This window comes from Myotis daubentonii, chromosome 6, assembly GCF_963259705.1.
Source record: "Myotis daubentonii chromosome 6, mMyoDau2.1, whole genome shotgun sequence".
Lineage (NCBI taxonomy): Eukaryota > Metazoa > Chordata > Mammalia > Chiroptera > Vespertilionidae > Myotis > Myotis daubentonii.
This window is the reverse complement of record NC_081845.1, coordinates 10,393,917-10,420,767: the sequence shown is the minus strand read 5'-3', so window position 1 is coordinate 10,420,767 and position 26,851 is coordinate 10,393,917. Positions and strand designations below refer to the sequence as shown.

Genomic DNA, 26,851 nt, shown 5'->3' with positions numbered 1-26,851 from the left:
TTGGTCAATAAATTTTTTTTGTTTTATAATTTTTTTTAACTTTTATATATTTATGCTTATCAACCTTTTTTTCTTGTTTCTGGGTTAGTTTTATGTCTTATTTACAAAGCTCTTCTCCATTCCAAGATTGTGGGGGGGAAAGAACAAAAATCTTATGTATATATTTTCTTTTAATTATAATACTTCTCCTTTAAAACCTTGAACTGGCCTTTTTCTCTTCCATATGGCATCTCTTCAAAAACTTGAAATAGTCACTATATTCCCTTTTAAAGTATAAACCTTTCTAAACTATAAACATCCCCAGTTCCTATAGTGGTTCATCTTTGAGGCTCTGAGCTTTGGTGTGTCTAGACCAGGGGTGGGCAAACTTTTTGACTCGAGGGCCACAATGGGTTCTTATTTTATTTTATTTTTTTAATTAAATCTTTATTGTTCAGAATATTACATTTGTTCCTCTTTTTTTTTCCCCCCATAACTCCCCTCCTCCCAGCTCCCGCCCCACCCTCCGCCCTCACTCCCCACCCACTGTCCTCATCTGGGTTCTTAAACTGGACCGGAGGGCCAGAACAAAAGCATGGATGGAGTGTTTGTGTGAACTAATATAAATTCAAAGTAAACATCATTACATAAAAGGGTACGGTCTTTTTTTTTTTTTTAGTTTTATTCATTTCAAACGGGCCCGATCCGGCCCGCGGGCCGTAGTTTGCCCACGGCTGGTCTAGACCCCATTTTTCTTTTTCTCTAAAACAAAAGTTTTGGACAGTGTATCTTAACGCTATAAGATTGCTTTCAGCTCTTAATGATATACAAATGAATGCCAACAAAGTATTATCAATCAGAGGCCTTATGTTCACCTGTTATTAATAATGCTGTACAAATAATTGAAATTTCTCAAAAATAATTATAGAGGTTAAACATCATTTCTCATAGTCTTCTTTCTATGTTTGTTGCCCAAATTATGGGCCTACTTGCAGAACTGTTACAAGATCTGATTTTTAAACTGACCTTAAAAATAGCAAAATAGATGAAACATCATGATGCTTTATTTTAGAATAATTGCCATCTCTACATTCTTTGCAACTCAGTCACCAAGTGACTGTAATTAGTGGCGTATAAAACAGATATTCCTGCTGTCAACAGTTACACTCTAGAATAATCTTTGTTTATTTTAGAAGCTGACATTGTACCTCTTTAGCTACAATGACTTAGACATGTACCTGACTTAAGCATATAAAACTTACCATGACTGGCAAAAACCTAAAAGAAGTCCCTATTACATTTCCAATGGCAAATTAAAAAAAAAAAAAAAAAAAAAAGGCCTAAGCCCTAACCAGTTTTGCTCAGTGGATAGAGCATTGGCCTGTGGTTCGATTCTGGTCAGGGACACATGCCCAGGTTGTGGGTTCGATCCCCAGTAAGGGGCATGCAGGAGGCAGCTGATCCATGATTCTCTCTCATCATTGATGTTTCTCTCTCCCTTCTCCCTTCCTGAAATCAATAAAAATAAAAAAGGCCTAAGATCTTTGTATCCATACATAGCTGGTACATTTTCCAATGGCAAAGGTATTTTGTTAATATGCACATTTCGTTTTCTTTTTTTAGCTTCTGGAGTAATTAGACATTATTTAAACTATTAAATGCCTAAAATTAGTAAAGCTTACACCATCTAGACTCAGAGCTTCAGGTGTGTTTCTCTAGTTACAAATAAAGCTAGGTAAAAATTTATCTTCATTGTTCATCAGAAACTGACAAAAGTTTAGTAAAGGCTAAGTTTTCTAAAATTGCTATATAAAACATCTAGCAAACTTATTGGAGTTCTTTGAGAGCCCTAGTTTTTTAACTTATCAACCACAAGAGGGAGTTGCATGCTTAAATTATCTTTATTAAATTTTAGTTTTGACTGAAAGATGATCTAAAAGGTACTAAATATTTTTTTACTGTTGTTGTTTTTTTTTGGTCTATTTAGACTATATTTGGTCTAAAATAGTAAGTAAGTTTAGAAAACCAAAGAAGGCAATGTATGATAGATGTTAAATAGGCCACTTATTTCCTTGTTAGAACAAGCATATAAAAAGCCACTGTTCTGCAATGTCAGCAACCTAAAAGTCTTGCCATATCTCAAAAATGTATTGTCTTACTAAGTGAAAAATATTAAGACTAAATATACGAGACTTTAATATAAATCTCAACTTTTCTGTCAATATTTCTATTTCTTGGACTTAATATTAGAATTTTACTCTATTATCCATTAAAAGTCAAATTGTTTCATTATTTTACATATAATAGATATCCATCAAGTGACTATAATTTTCAAGGTTTAATATAAAACTTCAATTTTTATCCTCAAGGAACTTGAAGTTTAATTGAGAAATATACTTGATAATGAAAAATCTAAAGTGCTGAATTTTTCCAAATGTGAAATGAAATGAACTTTATTCTGAACTCTGTTTCAGATAAATTTCTTATCTTTGCTTCATTTCTCTTCTTCTGGAGAACTCGCTAGTTCTTTCGTCTGGGGGTTGTTCTTTGTCTCCTCATTTTGGTTGTCTGTCTGGGTTTGTGACTGTTTTAGGTAGGTCCTCTGTACTTCTCAATCTCTAGTGCAGGGCGGTGTTAAAGGCTGTTTCTGACTAATTGGATCAGACAAAGCCTCCACAGACTGCCTCTGTCTACACTGCAGACTAATAGGATTCCGAGTTGAATTGCCCCCAGATGTGGCGAGAGTTTTTTTTCAACAGGGTGGGGCAGTTGCTTCTGCCTGGAGCCTAATTGTTACTTTTATTCTCTTCAGTGGCCTCAGGGCAAGGTGTTTTCCAATAGGGTGTGTCGACTGTCTTCCCCCCAGGCAAGGCAGATGTCTCTGTGGGAAAGATGTCTTCCTCTGCATGAGGGAATGACTCAGCCCAGGAAACTTGGGGCGTCTGCCTTCTAAGCTCTATCCCCTGAGTCCCCAGTCCTGGGTTCTGCTCTCACAGCTCCAGTCCATTTCATCCTCCCTCTGCCAGAGCACAGGGTGGGTGGCTCCACAGGGAATTTTTGTGCATTGGCCCTTTAAGAGGATGCCTGAACTTTCAGCTGCCACTCCCTGGCAGACAGCACCCCACTGCTTTTCACAGCTAGATATTATGTGGGTACCCTCTTCCGCTTGGTGCTATCTAATGGGGAGCCCAGCTTCGGGATTAGATCCCAGAGTTCTCAGTGGCACCCGAACAGCTGAGATATCTCTCCAGGACTTCATTTGCCATGTGTGGGTACCTGGCCAGCCCTTTCGGGCCTTGGGTATCAGGGTTCTCGCCTGTGAGTTTTCCTTTGATTATTCGGGAAGCCTTTCAGTATTTCAGTTGTAATTCCAACTTGTTCCTGGGAGCATGTCTGTGCAGCATCCTCCTACTCTGCTGCCATTTTTTTGTGTGATGATGATTTATAAATACAGTGTAATGATCTGTAAACTCTTGAAATAGTGGTTCAATGCAAATACCACAAATGAAACTGCAGTATAGTCTTTACCCAGACATTATATTGGATATTTCATTTTATCAAGTTATACATATTTGTATGCATACATTTATATATGTTCTGTATGCACATTATATACATTGCTTCTGTACATAAACACAATGTGTCTGGGTGAAGTCTTTTTTTTTTTTAATCCCTTGTCCCACTTTCAGTGGACCCCCTGAGTTTAAAAACTGGTAACTCCCTTCAGCCATTCTGATTCCGTTTCTCTGTTGTCTCTCTCTTTTTTTTTTTAATATATTTTATTGATTTTTTACAGAGAGGAAGGGAGAGAGAGAGAGAGAGTTCTAAACATTGATGAGAGAGAAACATTGATCAGCTGCCTCCTGCACATCTCCTACTGGGGATGTGTCCGCAACCCAGGTACATGCCCTTGACGGGAATCGAACCTGGGACCTTTCAGTCCGCAGGCCGACGCTCTATCCACTGAGCCAAACTGGTTTCAGCTCTCTGTTGTCTCTTTATAGAACTTCAATTATTCAGCTATTTAACATTCTGGACCAACTTTTTATTTATTTTGCATTGTTATATCCTCATATATTCCACCTTGTCTTTCCATTCTACAATTAATTTTCCAATCTATATATGAAATTTTCATTTCATCAGTGATGTTTTTAAATTTCTAATACCTAGTTCTCTAGCTCCTTTTTCATAGCAGATTTGTGTTTTATGGGTACATTATTGTCTCAAATCTGTTAATGATATTTATTAGAATTTAAGTTCTCAGCTCTCTCCTCAGTTATCTCCACTTAACCTAGATTTAGTCTTTCCCATTGTTTATCTAGATCTTTTTCTTATCAAATGTCCCTCAAATGTGTTGTGGTCCTTGTCTATTGGTTCATATGTTTTAAGAATAAAGGACTATGAAGGCTAATTGAAAATCTTGTGTAAAAAGTGAGATTAGTTACTTGGCAGACTGCTTTGTGTTGAGTAAGTCAGGAGCCAGCTGCCACAAGAGAACACTCCATCATCACCACCTAGCATCCCTGCATTTGTGGACCGGCTTGAGAAATACATTTGGGAGCCTTACAAATAAGCTTACAGGTACTTACCCTTCAGTGGGATGGGGAGAGGTTGACTGTTCTATAAACAGACATCCAGTTAAGCTCCTGATTTCTGGCCCATTCCTTACTTCTGTCTCCTGTTGTTATCTGTATTCTCCAAAGTCTGGAGCCTCTAGATTTCTGCAGGGCACGTTCTGCCTCTTTGTGTTAAGTGCTTTCCTTATCTATGAGACTGTAGCTTTCTTCACCATCCTTCATAAGTCTATGCCATTTCATCTGCTCTCATTCAGTCTTCCAGAAACTGGCTGAAATCTCTTGTCCATTAATTGCCTACTTTCTGTGGTACCACTGGATTGTACCAGTTTTATTCATATCATTTTCATGGTGTTTTAGGAGGCAGTAGAATATATATAAATATAATGCTCAAATTATCCTTAAACAAAAATCTTAATATAATTTATTCTTAATAGCTTGGCATTTTAAGTCCATATTAGTCTATATCAGTGGTCAGCAAACTGCGGCTTGGCAAACCGCAGCTCACGAGCCACATGCGGCTCTTTGGCCCCTTGAGTGTGGCTCTTCCACAAAATACAAACTTCTGGGCATGGGCCACAAAGCTTCAATCGCACTGTATGTGCGCGCCCCCACGTGGTATTTTGTGGAAGAGCCACACTCAAGGGACCAAAGAGCCGCATGTGGCTCGCGAGCCGTGGTTTGCCGACCATGGGTCTATCTATCTATCCTATCTAATAAAAGAGGAAAATGGTAATTGGCGTACGACGATACCCTTTTCATTGGCTAATCAGGGCTATATGCAAATTAACTGCCAACTATGATTGGCAGTTAACTGCCAACAAGATGGCGGTTAATTTGCATATGTAGGCACAATGCAGGGAGGTGAAAGGGAAAGCAGGAAGAAGCCCCCTGCCACTGACAGTGATCGGAAACCCAGGGGGGAGCTAAGAGCCGCCAGGGCCGCCTTTGCCCTGCCCCCCAGCCATGATCGGAGAATCAGGCGCCTTTGCCGCCCTGGCCAGTGATAGCAGGAAGTAGGGGTGGAGCCAGCAATGGGAGCTGGGCACGGTCGAAGCTGGCAGTCCCGGGAGCTAGGGGTCCCTTGCCTGGGCCTAAAGCGGAGCCCACGATCGCGGGGCCGCTGCAGCTGCGGGTCCCCGCTGCCCGGGCCGGACACCTAGGCTAGAGGCGTTAGGCCTGGGCAGGGGCGGAGCCTGCAACCGCGGGGAGCTGGGGGTCCCCTGCCCAGGCCTGACACCTCTGCCAGAGGCCTCAGGCCTGGTCAAGGGGCCAATCCGGTGATTGGTGATTGGAGAGTGATGAGGGTCAACTCCTCTGGCCGAGGCATCAGGCCTGGGTGGGGGGCGGAGCCGGGGATTGGGGGGATATGATGGTCCCCTTGCCCAGGCCTGAAGCCTGGGTCAGAGGCGTCAGGCTTGGGCGGGGGGTGGAGCAAGCGATCAGAGGGAGATGGGGGTCCCCTGCCCAGGCATGATTCCTGGGCCAGAGGCCTCAGGCCTGGGCGGGGGCCAGAGCCAGTGATCGGGGAGAGATGGGGGTCCCCTGTCCAAGCCTGACACCTCTGGCGGAGGCGTCAGGACTGGGCAAGGGGCCGATCAGGCGATCGGAGGGTGATGGGGGTCTACGCCTCTGGCCGAGGCATCAGGCCTGGGCAAGGGGCCAATCCTGCGATTGGAGGGTGATGGGGGTCAACGCCTGAGGGCTCCCAGTATGTGACAGGGGGCAGGCTGGGCTGAGGGACACTCCCCTCCCCCACACACACACCCAGTGCACGAATTTCGTGCACCGGGCCCCTAGTATATATATAAAAGCCTAAGCGACTATTACAACCAGATGATAACTATGACGCACCCTGACCACCAGGGGGCAGACGCTCAACGCAGGAGTACGCTTCCACAGCAAACCTCCCACGGTCAGCCGACCTCCTGCAGTCCCTCCCCCTGGCCAGCTAGCCCCCATTGGTCCCAGTCGGCCCTGATGATCACCAGCCAGGCCAAGGGACCCCGCACTTGCACGAATTTGTGCACCAGGCCTCTAGTATATAAAAGCCAAGTGATCAGAATGGCGAAACAACCAGTCGCTATGACACGCACTGTGGTGGCCAACTGGCCTGATGTGGGCCCCGATTGGCCCCCCAAACCTCCTGTGGCCCCTCCCCCTGCCGGCCTGGCCCCCAATCAGGACCCCCCCACCCCAATTGGGGACGGGTCCAGCCTGCCAACCTCCTGCATGCGTCCCCTCCTCGCCCCCCTGCTCCACCGGCCTGACCCATGGTGGAGGGGGCGGCCATCCAGACCGTACCCATGCACGAATTTGTGTACCAGGCCTCTAGTATGTAAATAATAAAAATGGAGAGATTTCCTTCAGCTTACCCACTGCAGTCTGTAACAAATCACCCCTCCTATGTAAGTACATGTTACTGGATGTGCATGAGCTTATTAATTCATGTGTATGTGTGGTTGGTATAATTTTATTAGATAACAGTTATTTCACTATGCCAAGAGAAAGAAAAACATAAAAAGCCAGTCTAAGGGATTTCCTTAAATCCCTATTCAATCATTTCCCATAGATGAGGTAGAATTTTCTAGCCTTTTCCCATAACTGTAGCCCTCATTTTTGTAAGCTTTCCTGAGTCTCTTTCCAAGCTTTCCCCCTTTTTTTAGACCCTGGAAATATAATTGTCATGGTTCTTTCTTCCCAATCAACATCCAACCCTTTTCACTTAGTGGAAGCTGATCAGAGTGAAAATGTCTATAAATAAACAATAAATATTTTTCTTCATTATGGGTCTGATATTGTTTCTTAATGGTATGTACTGTAATATTTTATACAATGCAGGTTAAAATTGCAAAAACTACAACTAGAAAAAAAGTTTGATTTTAGCTGAATTTTTATAGCAACTTTTAGAAATTTACCTTGACCCTTTTCTTTGTAATTTATTATTCTCAGATTTCTATGTAAAAATCCCAGACCACAAATGAAAAGAGAACTAGACACATAAAAATCTGGGCACATAGAAGAAAGAATTGCTAAGAAATAGAGATCATATCTCTTTCCTACTGTTTTCAGAGCATTTATAGTTTGTTTGTAATTAATAGACATACTTAAGAGATCCTGGGTAGCCTACAAACTAGGTCTGTCATTTCTAAGTAACATAGTCATTCTAAGATTTTATTTTTACAAGAAAGAAATACCTCTTAAATTCTAAGACAGTGGGTTCATAGTATTTTAGGGCTTCAGTTTAAGCATAGATATATTCATATTTGGTCATAATTTTTCTATTGAGACCTTCTCGTCATTGAGTATTTTTCCTCTATGGATCCCATTGTAGTAGCTCCCTGGTGGTGGAAGTGGGTTGCTGGAGCAGTTTGCATTTGCTTCTCCCAGGCACCCCAAGAAAATCACCAGCCTGGGGCTAATGGTTATAATAATTTCAAACCCTGAAGTCTCTGTCTGCCCTGTGGTTTAAATTGTGACCACTCAAGTGTGATATAAACTGAATTTTAATTTTAAATCTTTTCTCATCCCCCCTCTCCATAGATAATATTGAATGAAATCACAAATGCGTATCTTATTTTCTAATTTCAGCATAAGCAAACCATCATTTAGTCCTTAGAACCACTAAGTAAATGTCTTTAATTATTCTTTTACACATTTAGAAAAAAATATAACAACTTTTGGGGAGAAAATCTTCAGCATTTTAAGAAATACTACTTTTAAATAATTATTAATTTGAACAAATTGTTAACTGATGCCACTTAAGACATGTTGGTTGGTGGCTGGAGTTTAGAAATGAAGGAAAGTATACTACTTCTGCTTTGCCTTTGCCTTTCCCTACATTCCACTCCCTGCCTCCATCTTTTCTTGTTGCCCACTCAAAAACTAGAACCCATGTCCTCATCTTCTTTTAGGACAATAAATAAACCCTGATGCAGAATTCCTATATTTTAGTAATAGAGGGATAAAACTGTGTAGTTCAAATAAAATCAAATTAATAATACAAGCTTGACAAAACAAGCTGGGGTAAACAGGTTTTCAACCAGGAATATGTGTACCTTCAAAAACACCTCCTTGTGTTACACAATGTACTAGTATATTGAAATGACAGGGAAGATACCAGGATTTTCATGCTTATCAAAATTAACCATGGTTTTTAAAACTGAAACATAATGCCCTGTATTTGTTTCTTCCAGTAAATAAGAAAGGAAAATTACAGAGGGAAACATCTGTGGATTGTATTAGTGTCATATTTTTGTTGGGAAAAATTGTCAACTGTTTAAAGTTCATTTTGAAGTACTTGAGCCTAACAGCCTTCCCCATTCCACACCCTGATTCTGGTTCTAGAATACACTAGATTAAGTGACCTGAATGTGTATGTTAATATGCCATAACCTTTCCTTTATTTTTTAGATTCATGGAAGTTTGAGTTTAGTTGAAGATGACTGTTCAGCATTAATCTGTTTAATCTCCTTGTCTTTTTATTTTAATTACTGTTTTTCATTTTTAAAGGTCATTTATTGTGCTTTTCCAAATCTGCCTGTTTTCTCATGGTAGAATCATCCCAAGCTGCCTTTTTATAGAAGTGGATTCAGGTATCTTCACTTTCAGTCCAGTACCCTAAAAAACATGAGCCTCATATTGTCCAGGGATGGCTCACAAGAACATATATCAACTTTTATGGCTTAGGTTTCCCAAGCAGTTCGTCATTCATGCTACAAAATTACTTGTGTGCTTTTTAAAAAATATCTTAGGAAAATATTTTTATAAAATGTGATTGGAATATAAGAAAATATGTTTTTGATTTCTCTCAATATATAGTTTTTACTCTGCAGTTTCAACAACTTAATGTTAACATTTATTTGGATTAAAATCAATCCGTTTTATTTGTTGAGTCATCAAAATAAATTAAACCTAATCCACCCCTTCTAAAATATTTATAAAATGTTTCTATTAGAATACCTCTGAATAGTTCAGACATATCAGACTTTTTGGAGTAAAAGGGCTTTCAAGAGGTCAGATGTAGATTAAGTAGTAGTTAAGTAGGTTAATTGACTAGACTAGAGCCTTTAGAGAAGTAATAGCCTAAAAATGTTATCTTTGGCCATAAAGTGGGTTTATCCAAACCCTTAAAAAATTTTTTTAAAAGAGTGACATTTGTCCACTTAAATAATTAAGGTAATTTTCAAGTTAAGAAGTTTTGAAATTTCAAATGTTTAAACTCACAATATTTTGTTTTAATGTATCTTTGGCACTTTTGGCAAACTCTTGTCACAGAAATATTCATTTATTTTTTTTCCCAATGCTGCTGAAAGGTTAATTGACTAAAGTGGGTGAGTTCTCATGTTTACTAATATGTATTGCAGCTCTATTGGTACACCAGAAGGCCAGAATGGAACGACTTCAAAGAGAACTTGAGATTCAAAAGAAAAAGCTGGATAAACTAAAATCTGAGGTCAATGAAATGGAAAATAATCTAACTCGAAGGCGCCTGAAAAGATCAAATTCCATATCCCAAATACCTTCAGTAAGTCTTTCTATAACTGTTGTGATCTCTGTGCTTGAATGTGTGAATAGGCAATCTGTCATAAATATAAAAGCTTGATCTAGTTTTAAAAGCTCTTAATTCATACTTGTTCTTCTGTTCTTACCTTCCCCTGCCAAACTCAACTTTTCTAACTAATGACACGAGAATTCAATGTAGATCCTTCTCACATGGAATTATCTTTCAGCTGGAAGAAATGCAGCAGTTGAGAAGTTGTAATAGACAACTCCAGATTGACATTGACTGCTTAACCAAAGAAATTGATCTTTTTCAAGCCCGAGGTAAAGTTCAGTGCATATTCAGCAGAAATTCAATGTATAAATATACCAACTCTTTTCCTGTGGCTGAAAACAGATTTATCAATCATAATCTTATTGTTTCAGATTTGACTTTGGATCCAGATAGTGCTAAAGAACTACTGGGTTTTTATGTTCTCTTTCTCAAGCTCCCCCCCCCAAAAAATATATTTGATTGAGGAATAATTTGATACATTTATATTCTTCAAATCTGCTTAAGTCATGTGTTAAGGGAAGACAAGGAGTAGTATCTCTGGCTGCATTGTCAAAAGTATTAGCCATTATGTATTAAGTGAAATGTGTTATTAGCTATTATGTATTAGAGAAATGTGTTACAATCACATTTATTAACTTTAAAATATATGTGCTCATACACCTTTTTTGTATTTCCCATTTGCCCTTTTACCTTTCAAGAATTACGCTTTTCAAAACATAATTTAAAAAGCATCCCTACCTAATGACACTATCTTAATTGACAAATAGAGAAGAGAATAAAAATACTGCTTGTACATTTTTAGAACAATGATAGTTTATTATGCTTGAACTATTATTGACAAGTAATCGATGCTTATTGTAGTTAAAAAAAAAGTTGACAATTTAATTCACTTTCATAAACAATTAAAATGAAATTTTATAACTTAAACCTAATTCTGAGGTTGGGAAATAATAGAAATATATACTAGTAAAATGGAAAAGATAGGAAAGGGAAGGAAGCCAACAACAAAAAAAAGTCCTTAATAATACTTTTGAGTGTGTGCCAGAATCCATTAAAACTGAAAGATGATTCATTCTATTTTCTTTTAAAACATTAGTAAGCTGTTTATCTTGAAACATTCATAGCAAATGCCATAATTTAACTTTGGAGAGAAAAAGAAAGGGCTGGTCTAGAAACTATAATTCTGAACTTGTTCCTTTTGTTTAAAATCTGAACCATTATATTACATCAGTGCAAGGTTTTTATACTTATTGGAGGCCACGCTGTTTAGTTGCTTAAGGCCATGTTTGGTCACTTAAAATTAAATTTTAAATTGTTAAATTTTTAGGTATTTTGTCCCATAGAACAGGGGTCTGGTTCTAATTATGTCACTGTATTACTAGCATTAATTTGACTTCTTCCCCAATTTACCACTTACAACCTCTCTTACAAGTACTGTACTGTGCCTAGCTCAGCTGTTTTGAAATCCTTACATATAATTTGAGATTAGAGGTACAAAATAAATGAAAAGCATTTCTGTGATTATTTTTTAGAAATAAAATATTTGGTTTTTAAAAAATAAAATATTTGGAGCTATAAACATTGAAATATTTACTTTTTATATATTTCAGGACCACATTTTAATCCCAGCGCTATTCATAACTTTTATGACAATATTGGATTTGTAGGTCCTGTGCCTCCAAAACCCAAAGGTTAGTGTATCCATTGAGTGTGAAAACTGTTACATATTGAAAGCAAGATTTCAGAAAACTTTAGCAACATTCCTCTCTAGAAGTGCTTCAAACCTAGACATTCTTGGATGGATTCATTAGGAACATATTTGTTGATTTTTATTTATATGCTCAGAGTTGGGGAGGATGCAAAAGTGTAATGTATTTAGCTCTTAAAAAGTAGTAGGTTTCCTTAGGATTCATTACACACTCCCAAAATATCAATCTTGGCAAAAAAAAAAAAAAAAATCATCAGTTATAAAAATTTGTATTCTTTATAATTTTTTACAAATGATGAGGAAGATATAATAGGAAAGTTTATTTTTCATTAGTAGCCTGTTTTATTAAATTTATGCATAATTTTGTATAATCAAATACTCTGAATTTCAGATAAGTGATTTTGGAAAACTATGACCTACTGTCATTTTACATCATTGATATTCATAGAGTATATGCTCTACAAACTAGGAAATGTCAAAATATGTTTGTGGAATTTTTACTCCAGGCATTAATTTAAGTGTAATTTAATTAGGCCTACCTAATCTTGATATTTTGTGACTTAAATGTTCTGAGCTGAAATGTAATGAACTGTTACTGTAGCAGAGCAAAAGTGAGATTAGGGCATTTGGCACAGTACACAAGTATTCAGACACTGGATGCTATATGGTGTTAAGGAAGGAATAAAGAAAATGGTGGCATAGCCTATTTCCTTAAAAAAAGCAAAGTAGGTATTTCAGATTCTGAATGAGTTGCCTCTAAATAATCTTTTTACTCTTTCAAAAATCAAAATCTTTCTAAGAAAAATTTTCTCTTTTGCTTCAACATAAAGTACTTGTGTGTTGAGGGTAGGAGAGAGGTGGAATCCTATCTAATAAAAGAGAAAAATGGTAATTGGCGTACGACGATACCCTTTTCATTGGCTAATCAGGGCTATATGCAAATTAACTGCCAACCATGATTGGCAGTTAACTGCCAACTAAGATTGGCAGTTAACTGCCAACAAGATGGCGGTTAATTTGCATATGTAGGCACAATGCAGGGAGGCGAAAGGGAAAGCAGGAAGAAGCCCCCTGCCACTGACAGTGATCGGAAACCCAGGGGGGAGCTAAGAGCTGGGGGGCAGGGCAAAGGCGGCCCTGGGGCCATGATCAGAGAATCAGGTGCCTTTTCCGCCCTGGCCAGTGATAGCAGAAAGTAGGGGTGGAGCCAGCGATGGGAGCTGGGCATGGTCGAAGCTGGCAGTCCCAGGAGCTAGAGGTCCCTTGCCTGGGCCTAAAGCGAAGCCCACGATCGTGGGGCCGCTGCAGCTGTGGGTCCCCGCTGCCCGGGCCGGACGCCTAGGCCAGAGGCATCAGGCCTGGGCAAGGGGCCGATCCTGCGATTGGAGGGTGATGGGGGTCAACGCCTGAGGGCTCCCAGTATGTGAGAGGGGGCAGGCTGGGCTGAGGGACACTCCCCCCCACACACACCCAGTGCACGAATTTCGTGCACCGGGCCCCTAGTATATATATAAAATAAGACTGGTTTTGACAATTATTGAAGCAGGATAAGTGCATGAGGGTTTATTTTACTATTCTCTCTACTTTCGTATATATGTTTGAAAATTTGCATGGTGAATTTTTTTTTAAATTCATTACTTAAAAGCTTTTTCACAAAATATAGAAACTTGTAGCTGGTTATTTTTTAAGAAATAACAAATCAATCATTTTTGCCTTGAGGCTAAAATGAGAAAGTAGTTTCACAGATTTATTTCATTCTTAATATGAGATCTGCCTCACAATGCAGTTCTTTAAATAGCTGAAATTACAGGTCATCTTTTGCAAAGTAACTTCTTTTTTCAATTCTGATGATTTAGTTTCCAAGTACCTTTAATAAAAATATTTGTGATTCTAAGTTCTAAGTGAGATTGTGCAGATGTAAGAAAAGCAGTAGAGATTGTTCATTTAAAAAGGTATAGCTCCTCTATTAATTACCTTAGATATTACTAATTAAGAAGACGCTGGTATTTAATAATAAATTGAAATGTTATTATAGATTGAGTGGCCCCTCCTACCTAAAAATCCTTTGTAGTTAAACAAAAAGGGTAGACAATTTCAAAATAATGTGCCAAGAATGTTTTCTAACACCTGAGTAAAACTGAAATTCTAGTAACTAGGATGGATCCCCAGATTAAAATAATCATTCTATAACATGTTTCCCAAGTATGAAATATGAAATAAATTTAGATGGTAAAAAGTCAAACTTTTTAAACTGTATTTATTTTAAGGTGTTTTAGGGGATACTAACTAGTATTGTCAGATCCTGGATTTTTCAAGTATTTTCAAGTTGCTCATGCATGTGCCTAAATATTGTGACCAATGCCTGAAGTTGGGAGTTTTGAATAAAGTGCTCCTGAAAACTAATCAGTAAATAAGGTACTGCTAAAGGGGCATGGAGTACTAAACACCACTTAATTATTTTTAAATTATTATAAAAACTTACTATATTTTCATCTAATAATACAATAGTTTGTCTTTTAAAATAGAAAATATATCATTTAGTTACTGTCTCAGTAACTGAATGATAGTAGGGAGAATTTGCAAATTAATACACACTGTTTTAATAGTTTAAATCATTAAATACACACTGATTTAATAGTTTAAGTCATTAAATTAAAAACCTGACAGGAGAGCTCTAATAACTTTTACTTTAAACTTTCCCAAAATAATTTGAAGGAATACTATTCCAAATTTATAATGGGATCCCCCTAAAAACAATCCATAAGTATAATTTCATTTTAGCCACAACTTTGGAGAAATATAATAATTTCTCATATTTAAGATACCTCTGTTCATTCAAACACTCTAGAACATTGGCCTCTTAAAGCTGCAGTGACTTTATACTATCAGTAAGAAAGATTAGACCTAAAGGATATATGATTTATCTAAGATCACAGAGGAAAGAAATCAGGAATTAGTAGCAAAGCCAGATGTAGAACCCCATTCTCACAACCTTCAATCTAGTGTTCTTTCTACTGCTTCATAATAAATTTGATTTTAAAATAAAATGAAAATGGTAAAATTTTTACTCTGTTAACTTCTCCAGGCCTCTTATTAGTTATATAAAATTATAGAAATTATTTCATCTTTATATTTTGTTTGTGTTCAAAGCTTACATTTTCAGCAGATAGAGAACATTTAACAAAAACTTAGTTCCTGGTAGAAAACAGAAATATAAATACGGCTTAGTGGGAAATGAAACTCTAACTTTACTATAAATTCACTGTAAGTATTGTGTTATAGTAGGACACCTTTCCACAATCTTAGGTGACATTATGGGAATCTTTGCTATCAGTCACTATATGATTTGATTTCCCTTTTCTCCTGCTATAAATTGGGGGAAATGATGCTGGCTTCCCCTTTTAGAAGATATTGAGGTGACTGACTACATAATGTCCATGTAGCTATTCCCCAATGGAGAAGTAACAACGTGATAGAGATTGGTAAGGACCAAGCTTGTGTGTCAGTTTAGATGCTTCATCTGGTTAACAACTGGCTTCGTGCTGTGCAGTACAAATAGTGCTTAAGATTGCCAGTAGTTTATGACTTGGTGATTTTCCCTTCTAAAATAATTATTTTGCTTCCTTACAGATCAAAGGTCCACCATCAAAACACCCAAGACTCAAGATACAGAAGATGATGAGGGGGCTCAGTGGAATTGCACTGCCTGTACTTTTTTGAACCATCCAGCCTTAATCCGCTGTGAACAGTGTGAGATGCCAAGGCATTTCTGAGCCAGTCGGCCTTACATCTTCTCCAAAACCACATCGGAAGTTCAAGAAACTAGTCTGTCATCAGGGGGAAAGTTTCACTGCTACGTAGGATTTTGTCAAATTGAAGGTGTGACAAGATGGTGTTTTGCTAATGTTAAATGTCAGCCCACGGAGCGAATACCTCAGTCTAATATCATGGGCAGGTGAAATTCATCGCATGGAAGGTAATCTGCTGAAAGACTGGTTGCCCGCTGCCTGACCATGTACAGTGTTACCAGTGGCCCGTTACGGATAATTCTCGATGTTAATGCCTGCGTGTTCCCAGTACCTTTTCCCCTCATGTCACTACTGAATTTTGACAGGAGGAAGGAATAAAATGATGGCTTTTTTTTTAAGCTTTCAGTGAAACACTACAAACGTGAAGAAAAGGAACAAGGTTTAACTATTTAAAAACTGTTTGCTGCCACACAGTGCCCACGGATAGGGGAAGAACTTCACAAATCTGTGGTACTCTCGGCCTTGTCTTTGTCTTCCCTGAAAACGTCTCCACTCTGAAGCCAGCCTCTAGGGTCTAAAGATGAAAAGGAAAGCAGCATGCATCGTCTGTACAAACATGCAGTGAAGTACCCCAAAGCTTTCCTACTGTACAGATCTCTCAAGTCTGCTTTACGTGATTTCTTTTCTCCTTTATTATTTCCTTATATTTCTATATGTATAGTGTAATAGTCTTTTGTTAACTAATTTTCTTTTTTCCTTTTAGTGATTAAGCACGATCATGTCCCTTTTTAAGCCTTACCCAAAAGAAGCAATGCCTTAAAATAAAAAAAAGCATTAATGAAATGAAACTATGCACAAAATAACTTTCCTCTACTTATTCTGTGCTTTACCCTCATGAGTGCCGATATTCTGTGAAGACATACAGATGCTGCACAATGAATTGCAAAAGATATTACAAGACCTTTGTCTATAGGTTACATTATATACTGACTAGTGGTGGGTGACACAACAGTGTTTTGTCTTCCACAGGGAAGCTTAAAACAAGAAATTTTTAACCCACTGAAAGAGCAACAAGGTTAAACTTGCTTCATCTGCCGGGTGTCCCACAGAATTTCCACAAGAGATTACTATTGGGAAAGTACAGTTTCAAAACCAGCAACAGCAGCAGTACCTACAGCAGCCCCTTTCTTTTTTTTTTTTTTTCTTTTTTTTTTTGGAGAGAGAAAGAGAAGTTTTAAATGCTTTACTGTTGGGGCAATTTGTTTCTAAACCTGACTTGGTGGCAGTATCATGTGTATTTATAAAACAAGGCTAGTCATATTTAGGACAACTGAAGAAAAGCTGGAAAAAAGAAAAGCAAACTTGAACACTGAAGCAACCTCAAGCATCTCTTTATTTTCATGATATATTTTTATAAGGAAAATAAATAGTCAGATGATCAGGAATGTATATAACTAAATAAAATCAAGAAAAGAAATAACAGTATGCATTTAAAAAGAATTATGAAATTATATATCAGTGCTTAGAATGGGGCTAATGGAAGTGCTGAAATGTAGCAAAAGATAGGAGATAATGTAGACTGTCACCCATTGTAAATGTTTGCAAATGGATATTTTTTAAATAAACAGGATTATTACAGGTGATCTATATGAATGTCAAAGCCTTGAATTCCAGGTTTTGCACTGTGTATATGTGAAGAAATATGACAATCCTAGTTAATTAGACAGTAGACCCACAGCCCTTACATTTGATGCATTTTGCTTTAAAAATAGGCCTTGTTTTTCAGCTTCCTCTGCAGTTCTATGTGAAGATTGATAAATCAGTTTTTACTTGTTTTATTAATAAAATGTAATTTGGATATCTTGAGTTGATGGTTTTGTGATTTAGCTGGGTAAACTATCTTTGTAACAGATAAGTTATTTATAAAAATTAAAAAACTTATATTCTAATGTGGATTTTGTGGCTTGTTTTTAAAGTTTGTGGGACAGGAGATAATTTATAGTTAATTGAAACCAGAGAAACTCATTGTCTGGAGTCTTCTCATGACATCATGGCATTCAACTGCATTTCTTGGGTTATTTTTATTAATTTCCCCAGGCTTTTTAACTGATGAGAGAAACCAGGTTTCAGCTGAGTTAGAAAAATGAATGTAGTTTCTTTTTTCATAGTTAGAGCTTTTCCTTTCCTTTCTTTTGGGGTTTTTTTAAAGTTTACCCCATTGTTGAAACTGATTTCTTGGGTCATTTAGCCTGAGGAGTCATTTAGTTAATGTTTGCTCTGGAATAATGTGTCGGTGCTGAGAATGGTGTTTCTCTTGAAGAGCACCTTTGTATTAAGAGTTTTCAACAACTTATGACTCAGTTTTTCTGAACTTGAAAAGAGCAAAGTAGCACTTACTGATCCCCTTGTGAACTATAGAAAACTCTGCCTTGCCTTGATTGGTCTTTTAAACCTGGTGGGACAGAAATATTCTCTACCAGGTCTGGAGACCACCTTCCAGGACTCATCGCACTAAGAACCTCAAATAGAAAGATGGACTTGTGTTTCTCGTCACTATCTCTGGGTGCTGACATTCTCTATATTTTAAGGGGAGGTGGATAGCAAGCAGTGCATGTAAACTGGACTTCTCAGGAAGACTTTTATATTAACAAAATGTTGACCAGTATCTACTGTCATAAATACATTATATGGAGATGGGTGTTGTATTACAAATTTGTATGGGGGAAAATAAAAATTTATTTTGCTGTTAAATTTTTTATTTTTTAAAGTAACCTGGATCAATCTATTGTCTTATGCAGAAAACCATAGATCAGGGGTCCTCAGACTTTTTAAACAGGGAGCCAGTTCACTGTCCCTCAGACTATTGGAGGGCCGGACTGTAGTTTAAAGAAAACTATGAACAAATTCCTATGCACACAGCAGCGGCAAAAACACCCAGCGGGCCGGATAAATGTTTTTGGCGGGCCGCATGTGGCCCGCGGGCCGTAGTTTGAGGACCCCTGCCATAGATAGTCCAATATTAGCTATTAACTTTTTTTTTTAATCCTCACCAGAGGATATGTTTATTGATTTTAAAGAGGCGGGGAAAGAGAAAGAAAAAAATCAAAAAACATTGATGGGCTGCCTCCAGTACATGCCCTGACCAGCAATCAAACCGAAGATCCACCCAACAGAGCTGCTCTGGCCAGGGATTAGCTGTTAATTTTAAACATATTTTAATCAAAGCATTCATAAATAGCAAAGTTAACTCCCATTTCAAAGTTTCCTCTACCCCAATTTAATGTTGATGGGAAGTTTTTAGTGAGCAATGATAGGTTGAAGAAGTGAATGGTGTAAGATACAATATGCAGTCCATGAGTAATTAAAGTTGGCTGCATTGCCTTAGAAAATAGAAATCCGTAGTGACAACAAAGGACATTCCAGATTTAATATCTGCCTCCTGGGTGTTAGCATAGTTTTCCATATAGCATTACAAAATACTTCTATTTCTCTATGACAAGTGAACACATTTCTGGCTTCAGTTTTCAGAAGCTACAATTAGATCCATAAAATCGCTCTGGGCTTCATTTTAATTTTTATTGCTTTCATCTGAAAATATAATCAGGCAACAGAGAAAAGAAAGGACTTTTTCTAAAGAAAACAAAATTTTATAGCTTTATATTTCTCGGGTTGGGTTTTTCCCCTCTGTAGCAAGCTGTTTGGATTTCTTTTTTAAGGGAGTGTAGTTGATCATACAAAAATGTTTGGTAATGCATTATGTTTGTAACTATAAATTTCCTGTATTGGTTCAAAAATAGAATTGCTGTGTAGTATAATAATTTATTGATTTACCTAGTTGCTTGGAAAGATTATGAAAGCAATTGCATTTTAACACTGACACATCGTGTTCCCCAGGTAGACCTCACAGATCTCAAGATTCAAGACAGTTAAACTGTGCCATCTCCCCAGATCTACTCCGTAACCTTGGGATACCTCCTTGTTTTTTATATTCACGTTAAATCCACCTCACAAGGTGTTAGGGGACTAATGTGAAACTTCCTGAACCAATCCCTCCTCTCACTAGGAACTGGATTATCCTAAAGTAGTAGGCCATGTTCTTGTACAAATGAGTTTTAAGGCATTTTTCTCCACAGTGTTAATGAACAAAGTGGTAAGTTTGCTACTTCTCTGAATTGGTCTAGAGATAGACGCAGTGGTTCTCAATCTTCTGGCCCTTTAAATACAGTTCCTCATGTTGTGACCCAACCCTAAAATTATTTTCGTTGCTACTGTTATGAATCGTAATGTAAATATCTGACATGCAGGATGGTCTTAGGCAACCCCTGTGAAAGGGTCGTTCGACCGCCAAAGGGGTCTCAACCCACAGGTTGAGAACCGTTGGGCTCTAGAGCTATATCAGGGGCTCGGAATTTAATATTTCAGTCACTGTGGTTGAATTCTTTGCTTTATCAAAAGTTTGGTTGCTTTGCAAAGATAAAATTATGCTGACCTAAAGATCAAGTGTGTTCGTATTTCTGTTACTTGCGCATTTTATGGAGCATAACAAATTATTTTTCCAGGAAAATAAACTCTTCAAAGGACTCCAATGTTTGCACAACTGCATATTTCTTTTAAGCCTAAAATTGACCCAAGGTACACTTCTTTCTAGCATCTTTCTTCACAGATCATCTTTACCTCCTCCTTTCCTGAGGGCAGGGACACATTCTTCCTCTGGACTCAACTCCATAGTAGAACCATTACAACTTACAGATCTGCATTCTGAAACTGTAATCCTCATGGCACAGTGGACAAATACTGCAGCATCTTCACCATGGAAGTGCTTCCCAGAAATTTAAAAAAAAGAAAAAGACTTTAAATCCCACTCATCAGTTCTAGTAGGCTTAGTGCCTTTTCACAGTCTGATCTAATTTGTCCCCTGACTCCGGCTCTTGCACCTCGGCATACTGCAGCTAGAATAAAAAACACGAAGGGAGACCGCACGCTGCTGCTCAGAAATCTGTAAGGTTCTGTAGTCTGGTCCTCACCTCCCTCTTCTAGATGGTTTGTTACTTTCCAACAGAATACTCTTACATTAACCTGGCCTAGTCACTTCCCTTAACACGTTGCGGACCAGTAGTTTTATTGCTAACTTTACCCAGGGGCCAGGTAAGTTTCTATTGAATGAGTACAAAAAACGTTTTACATAACGTTAAATACCCATTGCATTTTGAAGTTATTACATGTTCTTACAAGCTAATATCTTTTTGAAGTGTGATACTTTGTAAAACACTGTGTAATATGAAAACACGAGAATTCCTGTGATCCGTCCGCAATGTGTAGGTATTTTCCACATCCCCATTAATGTACTTTTGTCCATCTCATTTCTCATCTCTCTACTTAAGTTTAGCTTTCAAAGGTCAAGATTATGAGACCCTTCCAACCCTTCCAAACTGCACCTTTTCTTTGCACTTGCTGTGTTTTCTGCCCGCTTGGCATTCATTGCTACTTTGACCTCCGCATTCATGTACTGATACAGTAAATGTTATGACATACCCCTCTGTGTCCCCCACAGTAAATACCTTTATGCATAGTAAGAGGTCAGTAATTGTTGACAGTGATAATGATTCTTGCAGCCCAGATTTATTTCTAACATTTAATTCCAAGTTAACCATTTTGAATTTGGTATATATTTTCTCATAGGACCAATATTATAATAGGTTTCCAGGCCAACCTGGCAGTTAACTGGAGTGCTTTGCATTTGAAATATGGACATAAGGTACAGTACTATTGGGGTATGTAAATGTAATAGTGACGTTAACTGAGAATGTTTATTATCTCTGTGTAGTTCTGGAAGAGGATGGGAGTGTAGAGACCTCTGTAGATATTCCAGAAAATTAAGAAGTTGGCATTTGAAATTGAGGATGCTGATTCTGTTAACATCCGATTTTACTTCAAGCTCAAATGTTGCCTTTTCTTGGATACAGATATTTGAGTGGCTTCTTGTTCTTTAACAAGAGAACCAATTTTTCCCCTCAACATTGAAGCACAGAGGAATGAGGGACTCTTTCCTGAGGAAATTGGTCAGGAAAAGAGGGAAGAAAGAAGAAAATAGAATGCAAAGTGTATAATAACGCTCTCCTCTTTCCCAAGGATGATGTGAAAAGGGTGGGCTTCCGACTAAAGGAATAATAGAAAGCAAGAACTATTTGTATGTTTGTAGATTGGTTGTACATAACCAAGACACTGTGAGGAATACCATGAAACAAGTGTGTTTTATTACATGAATTGGCTTGAAATCTTAATTACTACTTGTTGGGTTTTATCAGTAATTTCACAAACCCTTTTGCTGAAGTGCCAGGTTCTTTTCCTAATAGGACTGTGCACACATAGAACACTAATTTACCAACCCGGGCAACCACACCCTGCTAAGCTACTGAATGCGAAGCAATTTCATTTCATGACAATAGGTGATTGTGAAGTTGCTCAAAGCATAATTATATTTAATGTCAAATGACAAAAACAAGCAAAGTTTTTAAAACTTGCTACCTAAATTCCTCCTCATTAAGCACAAGCTTACTTTTCTATTATTGATGACTGTTAAGATGCTGCTGTTAAATGCACTGGCTTCACATTACATGAAACAAATGGCCTCCACATTCTAAACAAGTGAAATGAAGAATAGACTCACTGACAACCTTAAGCCCACTGTCATTTTTTTTTCTCTGGGCATACATGCTCTGGTGTCTACACTTGCTGCAGTGCAGAAATCTTGAGACAACTAACTCCCCCTGAGAGTTGTATAAGGCTTTCATTTTCATAGTAGCCTGACATAATCATCCACCCACGAGTAAAAGGATTTTATTACTGTAATGAGTCTCGTTGATTCTGTTTTCTCAGTTTTCTACAGTCATGATACAGAGAGAGAGAAAAAATCTGTCATTCTCAATGCAAGTCACACTTCTGCTTTCTCTTCTCCAGGTAGAATAACAACCTTCAGTCTTTCTTCACACAATCTACTTTCCTTCCCTTAGGGGCCAGCTTCCTCTACCTCGTTTTATGAATTGTGCTTGGACATTGGACCTTCGGCATCCCGGTTCATTCAGAAAATGGGCTGAATGCATGTTTTCTGGCCCTGGCATGCCATGTGCTTTTGATTATGTCAGGGGCGTGTTGGAGGTTTCCCACGGTGGCGTTCAGCACTGTGCCTGCGCTTTTACAAGGACCCCGGCTGACCTCAGAATTGTGCAGTCGGTTGCTCCTTTGGTTTTTGCTTTTATAATGTGTGTTTTTTAATCTACCAGTGGTTTTACTTCAGGGCTATTGACTTTATGCTATTTTATAGAATTTTTTTTCTAATAGTTTAGATTATTTAAACTTTACTTTCTCTTTCATTGTTTCCAGTCCATTCTTTTTTTTTAATATATATATATATTTTATTGATTTCAGAGAGGAAGGGAGAGAGAGAGAGAGAGAGACATCAATGATGAGAGAGAATCATTGATCGGCTGCCTCCTCCACAACCCACACTGGGGATCGAGCCCACAACCCAGGAATGTGCCCTGACCAGGAATTGAACCCTACCTCCTGGTTCATAGGTCGATGCTCAACCACAGAGCCATGCTGGCCAGGCTACAGTTCATTCTAAGTTATCCTTCCCTGCATATCTGAGCACCTTCTCAGCAGGCCTGTGTGTCACTCACCAGACCCTGAGCAGAATGGCAGTGCCGATGCTGAGCCTAAGTGTCAGGTATGTCTGTTCAGCACATCCTTACACCAGACTGTCCACCTCAGGGCTAGGACTGCATCTTCCCACCCTAACAGTGAGAATGGCTCACATTTCATTTCCTTATTTCTCTGAAGTTAATCAAATTGATCTGACAAGATCTGCTTCCTCAGATAAATTGAGTATTACTGTACAAAATCTTTACAACATGATTAACAGGTGCTTATTCCTAGGTTAGGCACTGTTCTAAATGCTTTACAAATATTCTCATGTAATCCTCATCACAGCCCAGAGATAGATGTATGCTATCCCCATTTTACAGAAGAGGAATCGAAGCGAAGAGAGGTTAAGTCACTCACCCAAGGCTGCACAGCTCTTTAGACTCGGGGCCAGAATTCAACGTGAAGCAGTCTGACTCCAGTCCGATGTGCTTTGAACCACTATGATCTTCTGCCTTCAGCCTCTCCTGGGGCCTGCAAATAGATTTTTATTTCTATTCATTCCAAGGTCGCTCACGTCCGTTACCAATTCTCAGTCTCTAAAATCATCTCCATTTGAGAAATTTTACATTTCAAGCCTTGCTACTGCCTCCTTTTGCTAGTCGTCCTACTCGTATTCTTATGGTGAGGACAGGGTCTCGATTTTGTTCACCACTGCATATCCTGCTCCCAGTGTGGGCCTGGCACACAGTAGGTGCACAACAAATTGTAAGTTACCGTATAAATTTGTAACCTAGTGTAACTTTATTTTTCTATCATTCCTCCCATAGTCAGTGTGGCAGACAACACCGGAGATAAAGCAACCGCCTTAGAGAGCTTACAAAAGGGAAATCATTATGCACATCCCAGCAATTCTCATCCTTGGATTCCGTAGTTTGTGAGTTTGCCTTCTCACTGTAATCATTCGTGGATTCGTGGACATGCATAGAACGGTGAAAATGTTGAGTCCCCTTATGTGCCCTCTGAGGTCAAAGAGGCTGTTTCAGCTGCCACTGTGTACTGTGTCCTTTTCTACGGTCTGTACACTGCCACATGGTTTGCATTTTTGTACTCTTTGTTGATGGTTTTGCTGTTTAAAATGACCCCAGCCCTGCCATTGTGACTCAGTGGTTGAGCATCGACCCATGAACCAGGAGGTCACAATTGGATTCCCTGTCAGGTCACATGCCCGGGTTGTGAGCTTGAGCCCCAGTAGGGGGCGTGCAGGAGGCAGCTCATCATTGATGTTTCTCTCTCTCCCTTCTCTCTGAAATCAGTAAAAAAATATATATTAAAAATTTGTTTTAGCCCTCACCGGTTTGGCTCAGTGGATAAAGCAGCCGTGGGCAAACTACGGCCCGCGGCCCGGATCCGGCCCGTTTGAAATGAATAAAACTAAAAAAAAAGAAGACCGTACCCTTTTATGTAATGATGTTTACTTTGAATTAATTCACACAAACACTCCATCCATGCTTTTGTTCCGGCCCTCCGGTCCAGTTTAAGAACCCATTGTGGCCCTCGAGTCAAAAAGTTTGCCTACCCCTGGGATAGAGCATCAGCCTGCTGACTCAAGGGTCCCAGGTTCAATTCTTGTCAAGGGCATGTACCTTGGTTGCGGGCACATCCCCAGTAGGAGGTGTGCAGGAGGCAGCTGATCGATGTTTCTCTCTCATCGATGTTTCTAACTATCCCTCTTCCTTCCTCTCCATAAAAAATCAATAAAATATATATTTTTAAAAATGTTGTTTTAAAAGGAGGTTTAGGGAGGGACCATCTGATACGATTCAATACATACCCCATCCTGATGAACAGACACCCAGGAAAAAGGCAAAGAGAAAAGCAGAAACAAAACAAGTTACCAACTGGATGCTCTCTTAGTCGTTATCAGAAATAAGGTAAAACCTTGTCATATCCGAAGCCAAAGGCTCCCAGACATCATTCCATTTGAGGACTTTCATTTTCTTTACTGTTGCTAACTTGTGTTTTATTTACAATTTCAAATTAGTCGTATATATACAAACTCCTCTATGATAGACCACCACTTTATATCTAGTGACCAACGTTTCTGGCCAATGTGCTTCTCGGGCCATAACCTACTGAATAATGCCAAGAAGCTGACTGGACGAGCCAGCCTGTGTTGAGGAGCATTGTGGGGCCCCCTTTTCCTTCCAGCCAGCACTGCGGCGTCGGTGCCCGTGGGTACACTGTGAAGTGGCCGAGGGAGCTGTGCCATATGTCCAAGATCAGCACTCTCCTCGTCCTTGGGTTCTTCTCTTCCTTCCAAAGGATCATTCTTTCTTAGGAAGAGAGGAGCTGCCCTGCTCCGGTGGTGCTCACACTCCCACGCAGCCACCACCGGTGGTCCTGAAGGGCCCAGAGGTCAGGCGTGGACATCCTGTGGGCACAGCCTCTGGCCTCGCACCTGCTCACAGGCTCTCAGGGGAGCAACCTATCTTTCGTGGTCCCCAGTTTTGAGTGCCTTTTCCTTAAAGTTTATGCTTCATTCTCGTAATTCTCTTGTATATAATACTGATATCTCTGGTTACAATCGCTATGTAACATCTTGTGCTGACAAATCCCAAACAACGATCAGATGTTTCTATTTCCTAGAAGGAGAAATTGGCATTTTGATTTTTTTAAAAAGTGCATCCTATGTGCCAAGTGCTCTCTGGATTCTGGGAATACAACCTCGAAGAAGACCCAGTGCCACCCTGTGCCCGTCTGCCCCCGGGGCCCCATGGCCATGGACTGTCACGCCATCAACCTTGTCATGTCCCTTCTCTGTATGTTGCCTGATTGCTTTGAGGAGGGGCTTATTACACAGTATCTTGGCTTCAGATTCTGATGTTCAAATTCAGAAGAATAAATTTCTATGCCGAGACCTGTTTGGCTCAGTGGATAGAGCGTCGGCTTGCGGACTGAAGGGTCCCAGGTTCGATTCCGGTCAAGGGCATGTACCTGGGTTGCGGGCACATCCCCAGTGGGGGATGTGCGGGAGGCAGCTGATCGATGTTTCTCTCTCATCGATGTTTCTAACTCTCTGTCTCTCTCCCTTCCTCTCTGTAAAAAAAAAATCAATAAAATATATTTTTTTTAAAAAAAAGAAGAAATTTCTAAATGTGAGCACACATCACCTTTGCTGAAGAACAATAAACTGTACCGCTTTTCTGCTTCTGTGATTCTGCAGAGAACCTCACTAGTCAGGGGTGTGGCTAAACGCTCAAACAGACTAGCTTCCTGTCCCTTCAGAGCTGGTTTACGTTGGGAAGCTGAGAGACGGGGTGGGAAGGGGAAGGGGTTAAGTTTGGGGTTACCAAAGGCTGGCGACCTTTGCTCTATGCACCAGGTGCGTCTCACACGTGCTGTGCTTAGCAGCATCGGTTTTGCTTCAAGTTGGATGGGTTTCCAAGTCCGCCATCATTTTTTGTTTCCTTCCCGCGTCCTATCTTTAAATGTCCTCTTCAATGAGGAAGACAACGTATCTCAAAAGGATTCCTCTCCACCTTAAACGCTGTGCTGGGGCGAGACCTGCACACGTATGGTTTCTTTCCTAGGGCTCCACTTTCTGGCTTTCTGAGCACATCCTGAGCCCTGTGTGGCTCAG

General features: G+C 39.2%; 1 protein-coding gene across 8 annotated transcripts in view; it reads left to right on the top strand.

Annotated features, from left to right (window-relative positions):
- The window catches only part of TAB2 (TGF-beta activated kinase 1 (MAP3K7) binding protein 2), a 62,159-nt gene extending 44,643 nt beyond the window's left edge, over nucleotides 1-17,516 (top strand). For 3 of the 8 annotated variants that reach the window (XM_059700091.1, XM_059700092.1, XM_059700094.1), the window contains 4 exons: nucleotides 9,920-10,080; nucleotides 10,286-10,379; nucleotides 11,721-11,801; nucleotides 15,449-17,516. In XM_059700091.1, the coding sequence (XP_059556074.1) occupies nucleotides 9,920-10,080; nucleotides 10,286-10,379; nucleotides 11,721-11,801; nucleotides 15,449-15,591 (479 nt within the window). In that variant the 3' untranslated portion in view covers nucleotides 15,592-17,516. Of the gene's footprint in view, nucleotides 1-9,919; nucleotides 10,081-10,245; nucleotides 10,381-11,720; nucleotides 11,802-15,448 lie in introns of those variants that run through there. The other 5 variants (XM_059700095.1, XM_059700097.1, XM_059700096.1 and 2 more) reach the window with 5 other exon arrangements.
- The last annotated feature ends 9,335 nt before the right edge of the window (nucleotides 17,517-26,851 follow it).